The sequence below is a fragment of the Haliotis rufescens genome, unplaced genomic scaffold, assembly GCF_023055435.1.
Source record: "Haliotis rufescens isolate VD_foot unplaced genomic scaffold, xgHalRufe1.0.p SCAF_12, whole genome shotgun sequence".
Classification (NCBI taxonomy): Eukaryota; Metazoa; Mollusca; class Gastropoda; order Lepetellida; family Haliotidae; genus Haliotis; species Haliotis rufescens.
In genome coordinates this window covers 20,349,578-20,371,352 of record NW_025963802.1, presented here as the reverse complement: position 1 = coordinate 20,371,352, position 21,775 = coordinate 20,349,578, and the positions used below count along the sequence as shown (strand labels likewise).

At 40.2% G+C, this 21,775-nt stretch overlaps 2 protein-coding genes across 6 annotated transcripts in view; one reads left to right on the top strand and one right to left on the bottom strand.

Annotated features, from left to right (window-relative positions):
* LOC124149999 (SH3 and PX domain-containing protein 2A-like) overlaps positions 1–21,775 on the bottom strand; it is a 321,507-nt gene that overhangs the window by 241,394 nt on the left and 58,338 nt on the right. For all 5 annotated transcript variants that reach the window (XM_046521873.2, XM_046521871.2, XM_046521872.2 and 2 more), the window contains exon 4: positions 17,480–17,555. In XM_046521873.2, the coding sequence (XP_046377829.1) occupies positions 17,480–17,555 (76 nt within the window). The remainder of the gene's footprint in view (positions 1–17,479; positions 17,556–21,775) is intronic.
* On the top strand, positions 7,191–9,717 carry LOC124150000 (uncharacterized protein KIAA1958-like). The gene is made up of 2 exons (XM_046521875.2): positions 7,191–9,099; positions 9,469–9,717. The coding sequence occupies exon 1, from the start codon at positions 7,353–7,355 to the stop codon at positions 8,487–8,489; it is 1,137 nt and encodes a 378-aa protein (XP_046377831.2). The 5' UTR covers positions 7,191–7,352; the 3' UTR covers positions 8,490–9,099; positions 9,469–9,717.

The following is a 21,775-nucleotide window of genomic DNA, read 5'->3' as shown; positions in this document are numbered from 1 at the left end:
GAAAATATCCTTGAATATCTTGAAAGCTCTGCTGAATTCAGCAAAGTTCAAATTCCTGGTGGTACGTGGGTCAAGTTTTAACACGTATTTGCATGAACCTGTCTCTTCAGCAAGTCTATTAATCACCTGATTCTTGACATGGTAACAGGAGAGAAGCCAAATTGATATATTTACCTTTGTGTATTTTACGCCTTGTACTTTCATCAACAGAGCTGACATGGGGCACAGAATCTGACAAAACACATTGCGCTGGACTGGTCTGTGATATAGGCAAGGCTATGTTTTTTCCACTGGGAGCTCCAGCGGATAGACGCTGTGTAAGGGATGTAATCATATCTCTCATTTCTCTCATGACTCCCATCAATTCCACATTTGCTGACGATAACTGGTTGCCTGCTGTTGTCACTTTTGCCGGGATAGCTAGTAGAGTTGTCAGAATTCTCGCTGTTTACATGACTGTACTGGAGAGTAGCATCACAGGAAGGAACAGCATGTCTACAGACGACAATGAGGAATCGGGGGAGGCATGTTGAACAGCGCTGGCTCCTCCACTGACCATGAGGTTCTCATTAAAATTCTCCTTGTACAGTTGTAAGATCGTCTTTCTTCCCCATGATGCAGGCACTGTGATACCTAAGGAGCGCAGCCTCTGTCTCAGGTCAACTGTTGTCTCATAAGGGACGGCTCTGCCTGTCGCACTCTCTCTGACCTGTGACCCAACATGGCGACTGTTGTCGGAAGTTTCACTTGTTGCAGATGAAATTTTTTCGACAGGAACAGCTGTCCTGGTTCTCCTTGACGTCCGTTTCGGTGCCATTCCCGGTGTTTTAGGTACCTTGCTGACATGCAGGAGGTGGTGTGTGCAAGCAGCAGTAGGTCACAATAAAGGTATGGCAAATATTGTAGCGAGTCTTGTTGTCCTTCTTGCTTTGGGAGAGGAATGGAGAGAGGGCTTATGGGTAAATAGGCTCATGTGTGCATGCGCAGAGGGGGAATTTGAACCTTACGAGAGATAGTTGTAGGCGCAACATCAACACGTACATGTGAATAAAAAATTTATAATACTCTGGACATGCATATAGTAAGTAGAAACAAAATATTGAATTTGCTCAAACCACAATATTAAATTATCATTTTATGCATCTAATGATGAACTTATAGAATCAGATTCGGTTCGGTATATTCAACGCTATCATCTGCGTTATTTTTACTTAAAGACATTTTAACTGCTAGCTGGTATTTTTTACTATTTAAATCATCTGACTTCTCATTAATTTTGCTCGATATGATGGGTTTAGCATCATTAATATCCATGTTGCAATTAATATCTATCTTCCAACCTCATAGATATTTACCAACTGTGAGTTCTCTAACAGTCGGGGGTTTGTTGTATTTCAAACCGAGTAAGGTAATCAATTCAGTTTCTCTCATCCGAAAATAACCACTTAGACCACGTTGTTTTGCCAAACTTTCAACTCTCTGACATAAGTCGTATTGTTTTGGTATACACAAAATAAAACAAATCTCTAAATGTTTTTTCTAAACACTGATTCTCCCCAACCTATTCCTCTTATTGATGTAATCCCTCTACCTAGCGAAAAAAATCTAGTTTTGTATCTTGTCAGGTCTGTGGGAATTGCATAAACAATAATGACCTTTAACCCCAATTCCGAATACAGAACATGTGAAGTAAATGTTACCTTGCCTTATTGAGTAAGAATGAATGCCACAGCCAACGCAACGCCTATTACAGATTTGGGGCTTCTCCAAAACCGTTAATCTACACTGGTTCAACGTCATGGCTGTTAATACACCTCTAGTATCATTTGTCTAAATGCTTATCAGCCGAGCCATGTTGCCAGCTCATGGCAGTGGCAGTCAAGCCCAGCGCAATTAATGTTATCTCGCGGCATTTCTGTCCCTCTGACGTTGTATAAAACTGAAAGATTGTTGGCTTTGTGCCAGCTTGGTCAAGTGTCTTTCCGTAAACAAGGTACTATTCATTCATGGCAGTTTCAACATCCTTGAACGTTTGAATTGAATGATTTTTCCTACGAAGATCTTCATTGATAAAATCAAGCCTCTGCATTTTTTCCTAGCCCCATTGTGACTGAGCGGTTTCAAGTTGTGTCATTTCCGCTCCTCTTCAATTTTCCTTGCGCTTGATTCTCTCATAGTAGAGAATAAAAAATTACTCCCTGAAAAAGCTTGAGCATTAACAATAACTCCACCGACCATCATTGCAATTGATGCCATACTATGTTCATAAATATTCAAATGTTTAATTATTTAATTTTGTCTTCTGGATAAGCCCTTGTTTCATTAGCATATATTTAGTAGCAATAGCTAGGCCTACATCTAGGATCATCATACCAATATCATAACCATTAAAATCTAGCTTTGGTGATGGTGCTTTAGTAATTATTTTACTTTAATAAGCGCCCTCTTAAGCCTGTAAAAGGCGCTCAATGACAGTAGAACTATAAAAATAGTTGACAAAAAGGTCTGATGTTTACTGCGGTGCTTTGTGTTTTGTTCTCTTCTCCCTGTGCAGTATTCTTTTGTCTTTATGTTCTAAGAGGCTCTTGACCGGGTTACCAATTCTAATTATAGATAAAGCACAAAGAGTGAAGTTTGATTTAAAGTTTATTCAACAAAAAAACAACAGGGGGCCAAATCTCCATTTAATTATAACCTACATATTTTTCCCCCTTCCCAACCAATGTAACCCAATTCAACCTTATTTCTTAAACTTGTTCTTTCAACCACCCCTCTAACTTAACTCCCGAAAGTAAAATGTCTCCAAAACAAACCTATTTAATCTCTACTCTATTTTTCCCCCACCTATACCTCCTAATCTAATATCCCAACAAATGCCCTATAATAAATAATAAATGGTCCTGATTCAGGGCGCGGGAGCCGACTGCATCTTACCAGATACTGGTGAGCGACAACTGATGATTCCCTTCCCAGGATAGGCTTATAAAGCCTACACACGGACCATGTGACCAGGAAAAAGGACACAACCAATGAACATGCTCCTTACATCTCGGCTCTCCCAATCATGGCTTCTGCCTAGCCGAGCATGCAAGAAGCGTGGCATTTTCCCAGCCACCATGCCGACGTGGGTATAAGCTGCTACAAAAAGGACTACAAAGATAGGTACTACGTCACCCGTTCAACTCCCCTTAAACTAACCCACCAAGTTCCAAAATATATCTATTTACCCAAAATAATCCCCAGTCGACCACATTACCTATACGAGCATAGCCTATAGCTAAGCCACTAACAACTGCTGAATGATATGCTGTGTTTAACATTTTTCTGTCTGTAACTGGAGTAGTCATGTTTTATAACATAATATGAGGATTTAACTCTAATTGAACAGCGTCCAATTTTTGAACTGGCGATGTTTTCTCTTCACCATTAGATTTACCAGTCTTAATAAACCATACCACTGCTATAACAACTCCTAGTGCATAGGGAGCCCAAGTTTTAATCCGTTCAGCTGATGTACTGTGTACACTGTGTTCGCTCTGTAGTTGTAGTTTTGCCTTCCTGGCTAAAGCCCCCCTTTTACCAGCTGCTACTTTTTGGGGGTTCTTAGTCACTCTAACAACTTGTGGCGTTTCCACATTCACTTGTGGTGTTTCCGCTTTTATTATCATTACAAGTTCTTAGGCGTTAGTGTCGAATAAAGCAGATTGTTGGATTAACGAGTGTTGGATTAACAAGACTTGACTGTAATACACTATCCGATATTTAAGTCTAGCACACAGTCAATTTAGCAACTGAGTAAATTTTGCTAAGCAGTTGCTAAAATGTCCTACGTAGTTGCTAAATTTTGCTAAGCAGTGGTTAAATTTGCTATGCAGTTGCTAAAATTTGCTAAGCAATTGAATAAGCAGATGGTTAGTCAGTTTTTCATATGAGCTTAGAGTACTTTGTTTCCGCTAACAGTTTTCTAACTTTATCTCGCTTAAGCTTTGTAGAAATAACATCATTTTCGTGTAGACATTCCTCAAATGAATCTGTGTCCTTGCAATGAAATAGTGTAACCCATCTTGTCTGCTTTCTGAGATGTTTTAGAACTGAGTTGTATTTTTAAGTAAGTACCCAAACACTATGCTCCATCTGTTGACCGGATAATACTAAATATGAAAGCATATCTTTCTTTTCAGTAAGTTCTTTACTAGCTCTGAGGTCATATATTATGACAAGGGTTGGCTCTCCTTTGAATTTTTCATGACATACTCGTAAACAGTCTTGTAAACGATCACCTGGATCAACTTTGTGCAGCTTGGATCCTTCATTACTCAATCTATGTATGTTTTATTAATATTTATAGTCGGACACAGAATAATAATATGGGCAAAAAGATTGTGATAATGACTTTGTAAAATATCTAGAATAAAAGATATTTTTCCGCAGCCCATTGCCCTCAGATGATAGCGCAGTGAGGTTCTTTAGGTAAAAGATTATTAATAGATCTCTTGCACAAATCTTCCATTGTGTATATTAAGTTGCGTATCCATAATCACGTACAACTATTATTTCGGCCTTCTTCATTATTTGTATAGTAACACCCTCACTAGCATTCTCTTTTCTCCACCCACTACCATGTAGTTGGTCATCATCTGTGGTTCGCATGTCGAGCCATAGCGCATACTTTGAGGTAAGGAATTCAGCCAGCAATACATCCACAAGATCCAGATCTTTTGCAACCGCGTTAATTTCTGGACTATGTCTTATAGAAGGGAGTTTTTTAATCTCATCCCACTGTTGATATGCTCTCATGCCTTGACTATATTGTTGATTAGGCACGTCCTCGATAGTCAATTCTACTTTTGTTCCACGTCGTACCACTTTTATCACTGATGATCTTGTGATGGCGAAGCACCAGTCATACAAAATGGCTAAACTTCCTGTATACTGGTAATTTGTCTCGCTCATTCAAGATCTGTTATCATATCAGTGAGATATTGTCAATGGAATAGCTAGCTTCATCAGTGGTTTTGATTACTCTGTGGTTGTTAATAAAAGTGAGTTTTTATTCTAACCTATCACCTCACCTAGAGAGACACATCAACCTCACGACCAGAGACTGTCAGGCATCTCAAGACTTGAACTTTGAACAGGATAGGCATCTTGTCATCAATGTGTATTAACAATTCAAATAAAAGTAGGCATGTTCCTTTTAAGTCCTTGTTGACATTACATAAGTGCATAGGCATATTACCTCTACGGCCTTGTTATCAATTCATAACTGCCTGGGCATATTACCTCCACATCTTCATTGTCAATAAATCACATGTTCCGAAATTCCTGGAGTGTCTGTGGAACATGTGGTTGACCTCGAAAGGCGCCTATCCATCTCATCCCACATGTGCTCGATTGGTGAGAGATCAGGGGAGCGAGCCGGCCAGGGGATGACATTCATCTTGTTTTGTTGAAGAGAATCCTGAATCCTGTCGAGCAATATAAGGCCGGGCGTTGTCATGTTGAAAGGTAATGCCTGGGCCATGACGACGCAAAAACAGTAGAACAACAGGGCTGATGATCTCGTCACGGTAGCGCTGTCCATTGAGATTTCCCTCTACTACTATCAAACAGGTCCTCTGTCTTGACGTAATCCCACCCCATACCAAAACGCTGCCGCCCCCGAACCGATCATCTTCCATGACACAATGATTGACGTAACATTCACCTCGATGTCGGTACACTCAAATCAGTCCATCGCTGTGGCTGAGGTGAAACGTGACTCGTCAGTGAATAGAACTTGTCCCAACTGCATGGCCGTCCAGCGTAGACGCTGTCTGCATCACTGTAGACATGCTTGACAGTGGTTTCCTGTCAACTGGGACGTCTGGCGGGTCTTTTGGCGACAATCCATGCACATCTGAGGCGACGACATACAGTTTGTGAAGATATACGCTTCTTGCAGTCACTGTTGCTGGCTGGAATTGATTTCGTAGGTGTGTTGTTCGAATACAGTTGACCTGTCGATTATTGGTTACGCGTGGCCTGCCACTCCGAGGATGGTCTCTGACTGTATTCGTCAGTTGCCAACATTGCCATAAACACCAAATAGTGTTTCTGTGTACGTTAAATTGTCTTGCAACATCATGTTGACTCAATCCTGCATCAAGCATACCAATGGCTCGCAGACACTCAATTTCAGCCAGGCATGGCATTTTGTAATGTAATAATTGCGTAATTTTGTTGTTTTTCTGAGTGGTTGTTGTCAGCACGATGCTAAACAATGCATATGGAATCCCGTTAACGCACATGTTTTTATACCCATTCTTGGGTAGTGAAATGCATGGGACTTGATTCCATACATGTACTACAATATTGAAAGCCAAACTTTACTTGTTTGAAAATATACACTAAAATATTGGTGTCACAGGAACTTTTGTTGTTGAGTATATATTCAACGTTTTACCAATAACAGGCATCAAGCAAGGTATGACTACTGTAACAATTAACCAAAATGAGCTACATTGACAGAATGTTAGATAGCTGCTAGCATGATGCATGGAAGCCTCTGATCTCTCTGTATGGCTTTCTCCTTGTCAACAGCCAGTGAGCATGGATATACTCTTTGGCATACTGGAGTGTGATCTACAGACATCTGTTTTGACATTGGAAGAGAACTGGAGAGTACAACCATCTCCCAACATGTCACAGTGTTGGAAATTGGCATCAGTACCTTAATCCTTGCCAAACTGTTTTAGACTAGTAAGGACTAGTGGACTAAAACTGTTAGTTTCTATCGCTGTGTCAACATCGTTACTTTTTCCAGAGAGAATTTGAAATGTTTATATTTGATCTTCAGTCACACCAGTTTCCAAACAAAGCTTCAATTCTTCTGTTTTCTCCATTCCAAAAGCAAGGTTGATTGGTAATCTTAGTTCATGTCCAAATATGGAAGAAGGGTGTCTGGCCAGTGGTCTCATGGTGGATGCAGTTGTAAGCATGAACAAAAGGTCCCACATAATTCTTCCAATCCCATTCTTGTCAGGTTTGAGGGTGCCTAGCATGTCACTGAGGGTCCTGTTGAATATCTCACACATGCCGTTACCCATAGGGTGATATGTGAAGGAGAATGTCCGAAAACTCGCTATTAGTTTCGCACGTGAAGCAGGTTGTCGGCCTAACGGCCTCCAACCTGCTTCACGTGCGAAACTAATAGCGAGTTTGAGGACATTCTCCTACTTAAAACAAAACTCTCTCCAAAACTGTCCACCAAACTAATGTACTCACATAATTATCGTGCGATACTAATGGAGGTCACGTGTATCATCACTTCCTCGATCAAATGATTATGATCGACTCGATGAAACGGAGCAATGCACGTGCTAAACTATTGGAGGACCACATGCATACGAGTCGTGGAAAGAAATTTGGTCCGTATGGGAGACAACATGTCGGATTGTGGTGATGAATTGTTCGTGACTCAGAACACATTTTGTAATCAGTCTGATGTGGTTGTGAACTCTCATTTTGAAACATTGCTTTATATGGATAACTTTCAAGAAGATTATTGTCAGAATTTTGAATTAGGCCGGTTATTTTCTGATGAGAACACTGACACTGCACCGTATAATACAAGTCAGGATAACTTTGATGATAATTGCGACACCGAACTATACTTGGCAAGTCAGATGATAGAAGAATCAGGAATTATTGGCACACGGGTGTCTAAGAGACAGTTACATTCCGAAATACTAGATTCGTTAAAAGGTGACAATGAAAGTTTTGAGAAAGCCGTACAGGTTACACAGTTGGGAACCAATCTAGACAATGAAAAGCTTCGGTTCGGTACTCCCCTTTCTGAAACGGATATGGTGCATTTGTGCGATTCGGCATACTCTGTGAACACTGAACATAAGAGTAGATGGGCTTTGAATATTTTCAAAAATTGGGTTGTTGAGAGGCAAAAACGCAGTAATAATGAAATTCCAATAGCAAATCAAAACATAGTATCGTTAGCTGAAGACGAAAATGATCTGAACAGAACACTGATGTTATTTCTGTCGGAGGTTCGAAACCAAAAGCGTGAAGAGTACCGCGGCAACACTCTGTACGAAATTGTGTCTTCTCTTCAGTATTACTTAAGAAGGAATGGGGTTGTCGTCAATTTCTTTGAGTCATCTTGTTACACCGGTATGCGATCCGTTCTTGATGCAAAGATGAAATTACTAGCTCGAAAAGGGATAGGGGTTGAAAAACGACAAGCGGATGTCATCACTGAACAGCAGGAAGATGTACTTTGGGAAACAGGTATACTCGGAGAAGATACACCACAGAAGCTCTTGGACACCCTCGTCTATTTAATCGGGTTGAACTTTGCTCTTAGGGCAGGAGATGAACACAGATACCTACGCAGTGGTTCAAATTCACAGTTACAGTTGTTGATGTCAAGCAATGGCGTCAAACAATTGAAATATACTGAGGACATTTCCAAAACGAACAGAGGGGGCTGAAGCACAGGAAGGTTGAAAGGAAACACGTGACCATCTCTAGTAATGAGGAAAACCCTGGAAGATGCCTCGTCAGACTGTACCAAAAGTATATGTCATTAAGGTAAATATAATTCTCTCACAAGTTCACAACTAATATTGTGAAAAGGAAGAGGTAGTTCCTATGCGACGTTTGTGTCTGCGAGTTCTATATGTCTGTCAGTCAGCGAGTTCTACCTGTCTGTGTAACGTAATGTGCACCTGATTAACATATTTTGGATGACTTTACCTTACGTTCTAATGTTCTTATGCACTATGTACTTTGTACGGCCAGCTGCATGAATTGATGACAGTTCACTTTGTTTTCAGACCAGTACATGGAAAGTGTGACGCCTTCTATTTGCGCCCGTTACGATACACTGCAGGCAAGGTTTGGTTTGCTGATGAGGCCGTTGGGATTCATCCACTCCGGTCAACTGTCAGCTGTCTCTGTAAGGCCGTTGGGTTCAGCGGATTTTACACAAATCACTCCCTCAGAGCTACAACAGCAACTCGGCTTTACGACAGCGGAGTAGACGAACAGCTAATTGCCGAGAAGACGGGACATAAATCGATTGCAATTCGAAGTTACAAGGTCTAAACTTTACCTATACGTTTGTGTATTTCCCACAATTTTTAAATGTGGTATATTGCGTTTTCTAATCTGCTTGTAGTTGCAACATTACCGTGGATGTTAGATGACGCGATAATGCATTTTAGCAATCGCCAGACTTCGGATCAACATCCCCGGGGTTCGAATCCCAAATAATATTTCTATATATTCAGTGGTCACACCCACTGTCAGTATACTATATATATCTTGGAGCTGCTATTTTTTGCGTGACAAGCCCCCGTTGTACTACTAAAACTAAGATGACGAGGAAATAAAAGTTGCATTTTGATATAATGCAAAATTAAATGTTTATGTGATATAATCAAGCAAAATAAGCTTTTCTTTTATCAGAGGACGTCCAAGGAAATGGCGGATACAGTAGACTCAATCGTGCAGAGAAAATCAAGACGTCCCAGTGCTTCTGTAACTGGTCCCCCTGTTATTGATGCCGCAATCTTTGATCCGCCAGGCAATCAACCATCGACAAGACCGACGCTTGGCCCATCAAAAGGCGAACAGGCTCCCTACACAAGTGACAGACGCAATTTCACAATGAAACTTGGTGACGGCACAACATTTTCTGTGAAATTTTGAATTTATGTTCAGGATAAATATTTCTGAAATCATTTGTTTTGTTGTCTTTGTCTTATAATATACGTAGACTGTCAGTTTGTCTCTCCCGAAACAAACCTACCACCTGCATGACTGAAAACGCAGAGCTTGTGCGTTACTAATGTACTGTAAATTATTCAACTAATGGAGGTTGAACTATTGGAGGTTATCTGTAAATTATCTCAGTAATGGAGGATGTCGTCCACTATTGGAGACCTCCTAAAATGACTAATGTTCATGTAGTTTTGTTTTAAGACTTCTTAATGTTCAGTAGTAAGTCGCACAATTCCTTCACAAGGTTGCCCTCGAAGATGCTCCTTGGTCCGCGTGGAGATGCTGTGGCATTCCATAGTGTTGTGGGTGTAGAAGGCCTTCGCAGTTGTCTTGGCTGTCTGGTTCTGTGTGGGAATTGCCATGGCATACCTTGTAAAGTGGTCTGTAATTACGAACACATTCTCATATCCTCGGGAAGATTCCAGTGAAAGGAAGTCAATACACACTAACTCCAGAGGTTGGCTGGTGTTGATACTCACAAGAGGTACTCTGACATACTTGGCCAGAAGAATCCTTCCCGTAGCAGTGATAGGGTGAGGTCTCTTCCAGGGTTCCACTTCGTCATTGCATCCTATCATGGCTCTTTCTACACAGGAGGCAGGGAGTACCAGCTGTAGCCTTGAACAGGGATGCATCGTTCTTTGCAGGTGGAATCATCGCTTTCTCTGGCTTAAGACCAGATCTCACACTGGCTATCCATGGTCGGAGGGTTGGATCCTGATACTGTGCCTTCCTCCAGTCTCTGTTGGTCATGACTGGAGACTGGATGTATGGTCCTTTGAACAGGTCAATATTTATGACAGCTGATAGGCACAGGGATTCTACACAGGGTTGAGAATGGATTACATTAAACGCAGCCTTGAACGATTCTCTAGGAACCTCTTCCTCTCTTGATATCCCTGGTAGCCTGGACAATCTGCATCGGCACTACACAATGTTAAAGTTATAAGCTGCAAGTTCAGCTAACCAATGATGACCAGTAACATCGAGTTTGGCTGTGGTGAGCACGTAAGTAAGTGGATTGCTGTCTGTAAATAATGTGAAAGTATTTCCGTACTTTTTTTCATGTATTTTTTGGAACAAGGAATTCTTCAGAATAGAAACCACCGTTCATATATGAGTTGGCTAGTGCAGTGGCCAACTTAGCCCTTCCCAGATGGAATCAACAGGTGAAATGTGATGGGCTGTGTGAGATAGGATTTTTTGATGGGACCTAAGATAACAATTGGTATCTCTGGGTGAGATGGTAACTGGTAATTGAGTAACGGCGGATTGTCATCCGTCTTAGTGTGAGTTAGCTGTATCAATCGCAACCTTGCTGATGCATGAAGGCTGAGGCAGAGTCGTGGTGTGGATGGTGTGTGGCGAAATCTGAGCGTTCAGGCCTGGGGGTAATGATTGTAGCATCTTGCTGAGCCATCAGTACATTAGCCATGATCATGCAGAAAAGAAGTATCCCTGCCAGATTGTCATAGTCCTGTCAAACCCATGTAATGCCAGATGCACAAGTTTTCGCAGCATATAGGAAATCGTCCTGTTGTTGATTTGTAGGCAAGGATGAATGAGTATGTCAGATAAATGAAATTAAGTAGTATCAACATTTGTGATCGAAAATCAGACAACTACACGATAGATAATAACACAAACATGCTGTAATAAAAAAATAAAAAATGAAATATTCATAGTCATGTTACATTGCAAGCGGAATATGTTTTCTAATCATGTTCTTCTGTTAGTCATGTTATTGGTCTGTCAAAGTTCACAAAAGGTTGTTCTGTCTTGAGCTGTAATGGGATGTCCTCAGTGGTAGTGAGAACTTGTATTCTGTTTTGTTTATTTAAAGCATTAATTTTTAATAGTTAAGCAAGTCTACCTCCACAACCATTGTAATGCGCCGACTCGTCTTGCATCAAAACATGGGCTGTGTACTTGCGGAAGCAGATCAGCACGAAGTACGCTGATCACTGTGTCGGATTAACGAGAATGATTAATGAGTGATTTCGGTAATTCATTTCAAATTAGGTGTGTCAGAGTCGGAGTGCGAGACTGTCGGATTAAAGTGTCTAAATAGCACTGTTCCCATAATTTGTGTTGGATAAAGCCAACTGTAGGATTAACGAGATTTGACTGCATGTTTAAACAAGAGGCCCATAGGCCCTGTATCGCTCACCTGGATATTTACGCAATCATGACAAAATATACATTTGCATTGTACATGTATATAATACTGCAAATATTTCGTAATTTAGCATTTAAAATGGGTGGACAGCATGAATCTGACAGCATGAACGTGTATTTCTCTACATACAAATGTAGCATAAAGATCTGAACCGTTTCCATGTTATGATCCAGGATAAATCATATCAAAGGTATAACTCTCTTCATAACATACAAATATATACAATGTATCTGTTTATTATAGGGTGGGGATAATATCAGTTTGCATGTTATGGTTACGGTATGCCGGACAGATGAACAGAAGGGCCAGTCCTGGTGGCATATGTGCATTCCTCTTATAGGTTATAGACCGGTGAAGATCCAGAGTAGAATATAGTCCAGTAATTAAAAGGTCCAGGTTCAACAAAATTGACGGAAAAGGTTTATTACTTGATTTTGGTGCCTTGGCACCTATACATTAAAATAAAAAATAGTTTACCAAAATCGGACATGGGGAACCATCCGAAAATAGGTCAAATCATAGATGGCCGCCAACAAAAGTAATAATAGTCATAAACGTGGAACCAATAACAATAAAAACATTTATGATGAGTCTATCTATATTAGCTTGCCAGGATAAATGCAAAGAAATGTATATTTAATAATTTTGAAAGGAAAATTCACATAGAAATTTTAAATAATGCTTCAAAATGACGAAAAAGTACATAAATTTGTTAATATCGGTAATTCTTGCAGAACATGAACCGATTTATCATAATGTTGACGTTTTACATATAAAATCATACCGTTTATTGTCTTCACTTAAATAATCAAGTTAGAAACAAATATAATTGAAAAAACTTCTTCAAAATGGCGGCCGAGCATACAATGTTTTAAAGATAGACCTCAAAACATAAAGGTATGTATAAGCTATTTTTCTTTTATAGCTAAAATGAAAACTTGTATAATATATAGTTGATTGGCTCTAGAGAGAAATAACTGATGAAAATATGAACAAATATAAATATAAAATTTAAAACAGAGCCTTAAAATTAAAATCAACATTTGTTTCAAGGAAAATCAAGGGAGATAACCCAAACTCCGGGAAGCAGTTATTTTTCTCAAATGGTATTAGCTTCTCAGAAACTTTATTAAAAGTTAATTCAGAAGATATAATCAAGACATTTAGCACAAAAATCATTTGCTATAATCGGAAAAGCAACATTTGTATCTGTACACATGTCAACCATATTTCTATCAACTGTTACTATTCGCAGGTGACTATTCTCAACTGAAGGTGTCCTATGTAGATCACAGATGGCGACTTGTTTGCTATGTATTGAACCAGTTAACCTGGACAAACCCCAGGTTTATGTGAAGTTGACAGCAAAATGCTGCTGTAGCATTAATAACGCAAACAGACTGCACAAATTAGATGCACCAGACATCATATACAACTGTAGCCTGTTGGTACACAGACAGTGTCGAAGGATGCATATAAATCCAAAGGCAATCAAAGTAGCTGAAAACTCTTCGATCATATGTTTAAGCCTTAAATATTAAAACTCACTGTTTTCTATGTGGTACTTGTATTGACCAGGATGTTGCATACAAACATCCATATAGAAGTGTACTTCAGCCGTGCGATGGCTCTTGAGTTACTCAACATATGTCTGCAACATACTGTGTCAACAGGCAAGATGATTGGGCCAAGATAGAACAGTCAAGTATCGTGCCCATATACGATCTACCAGCTGAAGAAGCTATCCATCACCATGCTTGTGATAAGAATTTTCGGAGAAGGACAAGTATACCTGCAGCTTATATTGAACATGAGGAGGCTCCACCAAAGAAACGGAGACTTGATCGACTGAAGTGTATGTCCAAGATGACAGCAATTGAGATTGCCATTTATTACTTGGAAGAGAATGATGATGAAACGATTCCTTTGGACAATTTGCATCACATTATGAAGTCAGTGAGTGCACTGAGTGATGATCAACTACACACTACATCTCAGCTGAAAAGGGAATTCATGAATTACTATGGGAACAAGGTATTCATAACTACAATCAGGCAACAACCTAACATTGCATCTCTTACAGCATATGAAAATGTTGCAAAGGTGGACAAATCTGACATGGACAGTTTGATTAAAGTTGGGGGAGGATACGTTCATACGCAGGTAGAGACCATGTCGAAACATGTTGATGTGTATCTCGACAATGAGCAGATGGCATTGATTGACACCAATCTTGATTACCTCCCACATGCATTACGCATCCTCCTTCAAGCATCATCAAGAGCTGAAACAGTAAACCCCATACTGCGTCATTGGGTCAGGCAATAATGCATTCGACATGTCCCCATCATTTCTGCCTCCTCGACAAGTTTGACAAAGTATCACACTATAACACAAATATGGTCATTGTAATTTAGTGGATATGATAAGTCAACTCGGTTTCAGCTCCTCGTAAATTTAGAAAATTCTCGGTGACCACTCATGGTGTTCACCTAATCAGAGACATTGCAGATACATTCGTGCAATACCAGGCTGGTTATATAGATCATGTCAGCAAAAGGTTTGATGGCACTGGCTCAATCCATGCCATGGGCGAGATGGTGAAACGGAGGGTACCAAGAGTTAAGGTGGACTTGGATGATGTTAAAAAAATCAACAGTGTCAAACTATTCTCACAAAGAAATCCAAAGGCAGTGCTGGCGAACATTATCTATCCACCAATTGGTGACTTCTGTCTTGATGAAAAGAATATCAAACTAGATATTTTGTGGAGTGCGCCACATCTGTGGGTGTTGACCACTGTGTTCCATTTGCATGCAGTTGCTCCATTTTGACATTCCATACCCCAGGAAGAGCTCTGAGATATTCGTGTCGATTATCAACGTGACACCAAGTGTCAAATCCTGTGTCAGATCAACGCTGGAGTATATTTCCAAACATGCCAGACGACATGGAATCACACCGGTTATTACAATCGACCAGCAACTTTGGTGAATTGCATACATGATCATCGAATCACGGCCAGCTGAGAGCCCCTTGCATCAAATAGCCCTGGTCTTGGGGGGGATTCCATACTTAGATGAGTTTTGTGGGTACAGTTGGGAATCTGATGGCTGGATCTGGGTTAAAGAAGATCATCACTCAAGTATATTCAGAGGGTAGTACAGATCAGATGTTGTCCGGCAAATCAGTGTCACAAGCTGTGCGGGCTCATTTCTTGAGGAACCACTTCTGCAATGCTCTTATTGTGTTTGATGGTTATTGTGGTGTTTTTCGACCAAGGATGAGACCCATCAGAGAAGAACTGGAAGTGAGATTGGAGTGGATGTGGATTTCACAGCAGACATGATTCTGAAAATGAAAGAAACAAACAGAAATTCATCAGTCTGTTGGGGTCAAAAATCGAAAAAGGTGGGTTTTCAGATTAAACACTCATCCGGAGATGCTGACTATGACATTGCAATGTCTGCCTGTACATTGGCTCAAACACAGCCTGTGGTAGTGGTAGGGAATGACACAGACCTTCTCATCCTGTTGCAATATCACTTCAGACCCGATACCATGAGGCCATCTTTCTTCAGACAAGTACAAAGATCATTTCTGACAAAATTCACTGAGAAGGTATGTATCAAACTCAAATTACCTACCCCTTCGACACCTTCCACCGACATCAGATGCTGCCAGATTGCCCAGCCAACGAGTCTGACTCCAAGTGCAGACCTGGCTAGGCAACAATATGGATGCGACAGAATGGGGCTGGACGCTTCACAAGAGCAACAAGGGCACTATATTGAAACCAATCACAAGGCACCAAGCTGTCACTCCTAAATATCTGTTGAAAATAATCAGATACAATTGCACTGGAAAGTGTGATGAAAACACATGCTCATGCAGAATTGTTTTGTCTACAATATACCTCAGCATGGGGACAACGCAAAGGGATGACATGTTCAAATGAACCAAGTCATGACTTTTCTGACATTACTGAATAATCGTCTCTTCATGTCCAGTATATGAGTGTGAATATAAAGACTGTCTTGAACTTTAGACATTTAAACTGATAGTAAGTTTGACTTGTAAACTGTAGTATTGCAGGGTTATTCCCTCTTTATTATCCCGTGTTAAGTATTTTGTAGTCCGATATGGAACAATTGCATTTTTTCACATTTCGGGCAGCCGTAATTTATTTCTGTGTAAGATTTCAATTCAAAATTGTTAAATATATATTCTCCTGTCTTGATCCTATGAAGTTGATTAAAATTAGAGTCATCATCCATGTTTAGATTTTGATTGATTCATTTTTTTTTACTTTTTCGATTTTCGTTTGTATTGATGGCGGCCATCTTGGATTTGACCTATTTTGGGTGTTTCCCCAAGTCAAATTTTGGTAAACTATTTTTTTTTTTAAAGTAGACCTATCAAGGCAGTGAAATGTGTTAAAAAACCTTTTCCGTCAATTTTGTCGAACCTTCATGAAAAATAAACCTTTAATTACTGGACTAAATAGGTCTTCAGCAACACATGCTTGCTGTAAAAGGCGACTATGCTTGTCGTAAGAGGCAACTAACGGGATCGTGTGGTCAGGCTCGCTGACTGGGTTGATATATGTCATCGATCCAAATTGAGTGAATCCATGCTCATGAAAGCAGTCACTGGATTGTTTGGTCCAGACTCGATTATTTTCAGACCGCCATCATATCATATCAGCTGGAATATTGCTGAGTGCGGCATTCAACAACAAAACAACCAACCAACATATGGTTATACGGTGGGGATCTTAACTGTGTCCAAGTTATAAACTCTTTCCAGCCCCGCCTCTTAGCTTCCGGGGGTGGGGGTAGGGTTCAGCCCCTCCTTTCCTCTAGTTGGAATCGCCACCATTGGAGAACGCTTCCAACCAAATATGGTTGATAACTATCTCTAAGTTCCAGAGAGGAAGTCGTTTAAAGCAATAACGTCAAATTACCCCTATTTCGGCCCGCAGCCCCTTGGGGGATGATCAGCCTTTCCCTTTGTGCAATTTTGAATTCTCACCACCGGAGAATGCTTCCAACAATATATGGTTGATATCTATCTCTTAGTTCCAGAGAAGATGTCGTCCCCACCACCTAGGAATGCTTCCAGTCAAATTTCGTTAATTTCCAATTAGTGTTTCAGAAGAAGAAGTCGTTTGAATAAATTGTTGACGGACGACGGACGCCACGGTATCCCATAAGCACACCTTTGCCCTTCGACCCAAAGCTGAGACTTTGGCATGCCATGAGGTATTCCTATGAACTCATCAGGATGACTTACCAGTGAAGAGGACGTCTGTTGAAAATCTGAAGTTTTATTTAGTGTGATGTTAACCAAATTGCAAGAATATTGGCTATGATGTAATAGAGTTAAGGTATTTGAAGGATTGTGATACTTGTTTCAATTCAGATTCTTGTGATGCTCTGTATTTCTTTTTGCTTTTTTTGTTCAGTCAGATTGATAGCTTATAAAAATGTGTATGACCTCAGTCTTTGTGCATACCTGGCAAGATTGGTATTATTCTTTGAGATGGCTCCATCACACCAGCCTCAATAGGAAACTTGTTCAATACTGTGCCCTGAAAAAACAAAAATAGTGCTTAATAAAAATGTACCAAGGGCAGTACATTTACATGTTGTACTACAGTCCCATCACTTGTACGAAGAACCGATACTCAAGCAATAGTTTTGCACTTTATAACATGGCAAGTCCGCATCCCCATTATTTCCCTCAAACAAAAATCTTCTCAAACAAGAGAGATGAAATTTATCCCTCATTGAAATTTGTTTGACAGTTCTAGTCTGCAACAAATTCATTCCAAGTGAAGGTCATTCAATTCAACAATTGTGACAACAGAAAACATCAAGGTCATTCAACAAATTACAACATGGATTTCAAAACTTCCTGAAATGCAGATTAATCCAATGCAATATTCATTTTTCATTCTGTTGTAAATCTCTACTGAACCAAATTTTTTAGCAAAACCTAATTATTTGAGCATACACTGAAACCTAAAATATGACGCTGTGCAATATTAATTTTGAAAGTTTGTCACACCATAATGCAGCACCTGAACTCAATTCACTTGTGCAATGACGCACGTGAAAAAGTGTTCACTTTTTAAGAGCATGGTCATCACATGACACTTTCTGCCACAACAGTAACCTGAATACCAATGCTAAATTGCACAAAAAAACATGGGCTGCTAGCTTGGAACGCCTGAAAATTTTTCACTTATCCTAAAATTCAGGAATATATTTGGAAAGTGAGCCACAAAGGAGGCAGTACTGGCATCCACGACAGTAGTGGGTTTAGCAAATATTGATGTTATTTATAGATCTAAAATGCATATTACACTACCAGGAATAACAAATGGTCTGTGTGTACAATGCCTCAATCTATTGATATCTTGATGGGACAGCTCGAAGATGCTCTTTTCGAGATATTACCCACTGTGGACAAACTACAAAGGCTGGTGTAATAGCACATGTACAATTAATGATGAAATTTTTAAACCTCACAGGGCTTGTCTCACACTTAATCCAGCAAATGGACATTGACACCTGGTAAAAATCTTCATCACTTCCCAAGGAGACACCTTGGGTTTACAGATATATCAGAATTGGGTATTAGGAAATTCCAGGTTGGTGTTGGATTACCTAAATCAGTTCCCAACAAAGAAGTCCGCGTTCACCTCATTCATGTCAGTACAACGGAAAATACATGAACATCCATCAACACTCCTCGGGACCGTTCCCACCAAAGGAGAAAAATAGAACAGCGGTAAAACAGATATTTCTCATCATTCCATGTTTGCATGTAGAGATTGTGGCATGTAGTTGTTTTGGGATACAACCTGGTTTACGGTTGCTTAGCAAATGAGCTTGTATATTTGTTTGTTGTTGATATATACTGAACAGCATTGAAAACGCACCACCATGAAAATGGATGTATTTTTATCCGGGCTTAAGTCATATGAAAATATATAAGTGAATGAGTAATATACAACGTTCTGGACGAAGCATGAAGAAGAACACATTCCTAATTTTTTTATGAGCGACATTGCCAAAACGCAACAAATTGCGTGCACATCATGGAAAACGTGTTTTGTTTCACGGGAAGCATGCAGAATAGGGCTATAAAAAAAAGACTTTAAAAAGCCACATCACTTGATGCTGCAGACGTAAAGGGTACTGACACAAGAAATGCAAAGTTTAACAGCAGAGGAACGTGAACGTGCCTTGGGCATGCTTCAAGTTGGTACGTCAAGTAGAGTCATTGCAGAACGGTTTCAATGCCATCATTCAACAGTCCTCAGGCTACTGAGCAGATACCAGCAGACAAGAACCACCAGAGATCGACCACGTCCGGGTCAACGTCGTGTAACTACACCACATCAGGATCGCCATATTGTTCGTCGGCATCTTCGTGATTGTACACTTCCGGCTACCAGGACTGCAGCAACCGTACAAGGCCAACAGGGCTGACACCGTACGTTGTTGTCTCCGCTCAGCAGGACTACGTGCTCGACGTCCATATGTTGAACCCATACACACTGATCGACATCGAAATGAACGTCCGCGTTGGGCCAAAAGGCATTGTCATTGGAGATTGCGGCAGTGGCATGGTGTGCTGTTCTCTGAGGAGTCCCGTTTTCATTTACGGAATGCTATCGTTCGACTGCGAGTGTGGCGTCGACGTGGAGATTGTTACCACAATGACTGCGTTGTACAGACAGATCGATGGGGGGGGAGGGAGTGTCATGGTGTGGGGCGGCATCAGTCATAACCATCGAACAGAGCTCCATGTTTGTCATGGAAGAGTTAATGCCCTTTACTACAGGAATAACATATTGGCAAATCACGTCATTCCATTCTTTCATCAGCACCAGGATATGCACACCTTCCAGCAAGATAATGCAAGAGCGCACACAGCACGTGTTTCAACACAGTACCTTGCGAACAATAATGTGCCTCTGCTTCCATGGCCAGCCCTGTCCCCCGATCTATCGCCAATTGAACATCTATGGGATTACCTGGGCCAACGCCTCTAACGTCGTCCACAAGTACAGAGCCTGAGAGAACTTGAAGATACACTACGTCAAGAGTGGAATGCCCCAGAACACTATTCGCAGACTTTTTCGATCAATGAGAAGACGTTGCATGGCCTGTGTTGCTGCCAATGGCGGACATACAAGATATTGACTTTTCAATTTAACCCTATGTGTCTTCCTTACACTGATGACGTAAATGTAATTACTGTGTGGTATTCCTGTTTCCTTTGTCATCTTTCTTAATAATCCGTCTATGTCTGTTCTAATTAAAATCGGTCATTGCTCAAGTTGTTTTTGTAATATTTCAAGATTTATTGCTGGTGCGTTTTCAATGCTGTTCAGTGTATTAGTGATCATTGTATTTGACAACTGGGATCTTAACTTTCAGATTGCCTCTCTTCAAATTAACTCATGGGGATGAATGGATTGTAGTGAGTGAGTATGGTTTTACGCCGCTTTTAGCAATATTGTACTTACTGTGTTCCCTCCTACACTTTTTTTGTGACAAACAGGCCTGGAGTCATTTGCGCCATATCGGCTCATCCCTTACCACTCTTGTAGATTACGGAGTGGGACATCATGCCAACCCATAACCTTCGTAAGTCTCTGTCACCGATTTGACCCTTTCCGTTCAGTTGCATGACGTCTCAAGCATGACAAGGTAAATTTACACTTAGCTTAACAGTGTGGATGTAGCTCCGTCAGTTTGCTGTTGGGCTAACAATGCAAAGGTTGCAAGGTCGTGTCCTACGGATTCTTGCAAAAACTGGTTGCTTGTCTTTGAGGCAGAGAACGTTCTCAAAAGAAGTTTTGATACTGTATTTTATAGGTGCTTCCAACTCACAATATTTACATGACGATGGTAAGATTACTGCCATAGACACTTTCAAACAAACTTTAGTTCACAGGGAATGGTGTAATATATCATAAATGCCAGACTATGAATTGTTAAAAGTCACATTTGTTGTACTTTGACTAATACATGTATATATCAACATAATATGTTTTCCCGATTGCAACTGCGAAAGCCTCAATGGTGACTGGTCAAATACTTTATGACGTTAAAAATATCTGGCACCAGCAATCAGCTGTATCAAAGGGCTATGTTCCATGGAATGGTTGATGACATCAACATATGCTTTGACGATCTCAAGATTTGCTGTACAAATTTCAAAGGCAGTGCAAGTTCGATGACAGTATCAAATCTAAAAGCAGTGGAAATAATATTCACCTAGTAGCAACATTTGTCAAACTACCAAGATAGGCCAAGGCTAGATACCCAGGGTAAACAGTGTTCTTCACACAACGGCTTGTCTTGCTGTAGCGTGATATGTAATATGTGAAATAAGAGAGGCATGCACTCGTCCCCTTATCTAGTTTAACTAGCATCCAAAACTTTCTAGTGCTTTATCAGTCCTTGCTGTATTAGAAGTTTCCAGATAATTCTACCTTACACTTGATTACACTAGCATCTAAATATAGTAACTTCCACACCACTGCTTACTAATTATTGTCAAAACAAATTGCTATAAACTTCAACTGAATCTCAGCAGAAACAACATAATATAATTAGGCATTGTTTAACAACAAATTGCACTGCCAAATAACACTCTCACCCTTCAGAGAAAGAAAGTTTGAACATATTGAGAACTTTCTTTGCTAATACAAGTTACAAAAATTGTCAAGTACAGAAAATAATAGTACACATTACACATGCTAACAAGCATGAAATACTCACATCCCCC